Source organism: Carassius auratus, unplaced genomic scaffold, assembly GCF_003368295.1.
Source record: "Carassius auratus strain Wakin unplaced genomic scaffold, ASM336829v1 scaf_tig00041632, whole genome shotgun sequence".
Taxonomy (NCBI): Eukaryota; Metazoa; Chordata; class Actinopteri; order Cypriniformes; family Cyprinidae; genus Carassius; species Carassius auratus.
Genome location: NW_020526660.1, coordinates 837 through 5,000, shown reverse-complemented (window position 1 = coordinate 5,000; position 4,164 = coordinate 837). Strand labels below are relative to the sequence as shown.

Here is a 4,164-nt window from a genome sequence, read left to right as displayed (position 1 = left end):
AGGATGACTTTACCACATTTACACAGCAATATTCAATAAATCATAAAAATGCCAATAAAAAAATTAAAAATAATAATTTTCAAATCAAGCTAAAACTTACTAATAAATGAATTAAATGATAAAAAAATGCTAGATTAAACTAATTTTAAAATAAAATAATTTACAATTAACTTTAATTCATTAAATCATAAAAAAGCACATTTAAATAAATCATTTGGAAGTAAAAAATTAAAACAATTACTAAAAATGTATTGGTTGATAGGAATACTATATTCAAAAAGTTAAAATAAAGTATAAAACTAATTAAAATGTATGAAAACATTAAAATAAATAGTTTAAAAGTTAAATAAATCATGTTAAATAAAAAAATTAAAAAACTAAATGTAATGAATCATAAGATACATTTAAATGAATAAAGTCAAATTAAAACACATACCAAAAGTGTATTTAACCATACAAATATGAAATTAAAATAATCTTAAAAAAAATATTAGTCATAAATTATTTATATTGTTATTATTTTATGTAACCAACATTCCACCCACAATCCTCAGTTTGTCTGTATGATGACACTGGTTCATGGACTGGATGAAGACACCTTCTAGTGCATGTGGTTCATGTGTTCACACGTGCTATGAAAGGCTGTGTCACAACTGAATGATATACTTTGGCCATTGGTCTTCACAACATGAGCTCTAACCTCTCTCTCTCCTGCTCCAGCAGGCCGGTGAATTCGTCGCTCTTCCTCATGAAGTCACTGTGGTTCCTCTTCTCATCCTCGAGGCGGTGGAGTGTCTGTCTGTGAGCTTGCTCCACCAGCAGCAGCTGCTCCAGCATCCTTCTGTAGGTCTCCCGCTGCTTCTCCACCAACCTGTCCAGCTGACACAGAAACACACTCAGATCATGCTCAGAACATCCTCAGATCATGTTGAGATCACGCTCAGAACACGCTAAGATCCCACTTAGAACATGCTGAGATCAAGCTCAGATCACGCTCAGAACATGCTCAGATCAAGCTGAGATCACACTCAGAACACGCTAAGATCCCACTTAGAACATGCTGAGATCAAGCTCAGATCATGCTCAGAACATCCTCAGATCAAGCTGAGATCACACTCAGAACACGCTAAGATCCCACTTAGAACATGCTGATATCAAGCTGAGATCACGCTCAGAACATGCTCAAATCATGCTCAGATCACGCTCAGAACACACTTAGATCACGCTCAGAACACACTGAGATCACGCTCAGAACATGCTCAAATCATGCTCAGATCATGTTGAGATCACGCTCAGAACACGCTAAGATCCCACTTAGAACATGCTGAGATCAAGCTGAGATCACGCTCAGAACATGCTCAAATCATGCTCAGATCATGTTGAGATCACGCTCAGAACACGCTAAGATCCCACTTAGAACATGCTGAGATCAAGCTGAGATCACGCTCAGAACATGCTCAGAACAGGCTCAGATAACGCTCAGATAACGCTCAGAACACGCTGAGATCACACTCAGATCACGCTCAAAACACGCTCGGATCATGCTCAGATCACGTTCAGAACACGCTCGGAACACACAGATCACACTCAGATCACACTCAGATCACGCTCGGATCACACTCGAAACACACTCGAAACACACAGATCACGCTCAGATCACGCTCAGAACAAGCTCGGATCACGCTCGGAACACACTCGGAACACACAGATCACGCTCAGATCACGCTCAGAACACGCTCAGAACACGCTCGGATCACGCTCGGATCACACTCGGAACACACAGATCACGCTCAGATCACGCTCAGATCACGCTCAGATCACGCTCAGATCACGCTCAGAACACGCTCGGATCACACTCGGAACACACTCGGAACACACTTTGAACACTCAGATCACGCTGAGATCACTCTCAGATCACGCTCAGATCACACTCGGAACACACTCGGAACACACAGATCACACTCAGATCACACTCAGATCACGCTCAGAACACGCTCGGATCACGCTCGGATCACACTCGGATCACACTCGGAACACACAGATCACACTCAGATCACGCTCAGATCACGCTCAGATCACGCTCAGATCACGCTCAGATCACGCTCAGATCACGCTCAGAACACGCTCGGAACACGCTCGGAACACGCTCGGATCACACTCGGAACACACTCGGAACACACTTGGAACACTCAGATCACGCTGAGATCACTCTCAGATCACGCTCAGATCACACTCGGAACACACTCGGAACACACAGATCACACTCAGATCACACTCAGATCACGCTCAGAACATGCTTGGATCACGCTCGGATCACACTCAGAACACACTCGGAACATACTCGGAACACACTCGGAACACACAGATCACACTCAGATCACGCTCAGATCAGGCTGAGATCACGCTGAGATCACTCTCAGATCACGCTCAGAACACACTCGGAACACACAGATCACACTCGGATCACACTCGGATCAAGTTCGGATCACACTCAGAACACACTTGGAACATACTCTGAACACACAGATCACACTCAGATCACGCTGAGATCACTCTCAGATCACGCTCAGAACACACTCGGAACACACAGATCACACTCGGATCACACTCGGATCACGCTCGGATCACACTCGGAACACGCTCGGATCACACTCGGAACACACAGATCACACTCAGATCACGCTCAGATCAGGCTGAGATCACGCTGAGAACACTCTCAGATCACGCTCAGAACACACTCGGAACACACAGATCACACTCGGATCACACTCGGAACACGCTCGGATCACACTCGGAACACACTCGGAACACACTCGGAACACACAGATCACGCTCGGATCACACTCGGAACACACTCGGAACACACAGATCACGCTCAGATCACGCTCAGATCAGGCTGAGATCATGCTCAGATCACGCTCAGATCACGCTCAGATCACGCTCAGATCACACTCGGAACACACTCGGAACACACAGATCACGCTCAGATCACGCTCAGATCACGCTCAGATCACGCTCAGATCACGCTCAGATCACGCTCAGATCACACTGAGAACACGCTGAGAGAGCTGCATGGAGACTCTCGTACCTCGCTCATGGGCTTCTCGTAGATGTCCTCCTGCCAGCTGCTCTTGGCCTGGATGGCGTCTCTCTGCAGCGCCTGAAGAACCTTCGGCGGCGTCACGAAGCCGTATTTGGCCTCCAGCAGAGCCAGATCGATTTTATCCGCTTTGAGGACGGTGATCACCTCGTCTCTGGCCTGCAGCAAACACACGTGTCATTAAAACACAGAAACAAACTATCAATTCATTAGGGAAGGACTTCTGTGTGCATAAATCTGAACACTGCATAAAGCCAGGATCATAATTCTAGTTTCATATTGTTGTCATATTAGAGCTAAAAGTTTTAAAGGGGATTGTGGATTTCTCTTTTTAACACTTCACAGATAAAACAGTACTGTCAACAGTCAGTGTGAATGTTAGATTTGAGGTGACCTGCAGCTCTCCTTCCAGCATGCTGAGGAGGAAGATCAGGTCGTCTCGTGACAGATCTCGGCTCTTGGCTGTGGTTCTCTCTCTCTGGACGGTGGCCGTGTCTTTATGAGTGCATCTCGTCCCGTGACTGTCCTCGTGCTCAGACGTCTGCTGTCGCGCTCGTCCTCTTGTAGGAGACAGCTTCGCCTTCACCGCGTCCTCCAGACTGTTGCTACGGGAACGCATGATCGAGCCCCTGAGCGGGAAACAGAGAGGATTGTGGGAAACGGCACTAAATGAACACAAAGCTCAAATCAATTCAAGTCACCTTTATTTCTAGTGCACTTTATACAACAGACTTTATTTTAGAGCAGCATTAGTAAACAGGAGGGTAACAGGGTCTTCTCTTTTCAGATGAACTATAAAACACTTTGGTTTCTATTGTAAAACAGCATAAAGCATATTTTACGAGTAGAGTTAGTTCTTTTTTCTTCCTATAAAAGCAGCAGAAGTCTGTGAGACGAGTGTGTTTGTACAGCATGTTCAGACCGATCAGCGCTGATCCACTAATAAAGCAGAGATGTACTCGCCACACACACACACACACACACACACACACAGAATGAATGGGTCATGATGTCATCTGTAAAACAGAGATGCCAGCCGTAGATCTGAATGAGCTTGCAGGACT

General features: G+C 45.1%; 1 protein-coding gene across 1 annotated transcript in view; it reads right to left on the bottom strand.

Annotated features, from left to right (window-relative positions):
* LOC113085454 (filamin A-interacting protein 1-like) overlaps window positions 1-3,725 on the bottom strand; it is a 28,791-nt gene extending 25,066 nt beyond the window's left edge. Inside the window, exons 1-3 of the mRNA XM_026255140.1 lie at window positions 3,495-3,725; window positions 3,089-3,259; window positions 701-879 (exon numbers count right to left, since the gene is read on the bottom strand). Of these exons, the coding sequence (XP_026110925.1) occupies window positions 701-879; window positions 3,089-3,259; window positions 3,495-3,719 (575 nt within the window). The 5' untranslated portion in view covers window positions 3,720-3,725. The remainder of the gene's footprint in view (window positions 1-700; window positions 880-3,088; window positions 3,260-3,494) is intronic.
* Between the last annotated feature and the right edge of the window lie 439 nt (window positions 3,726-4,164).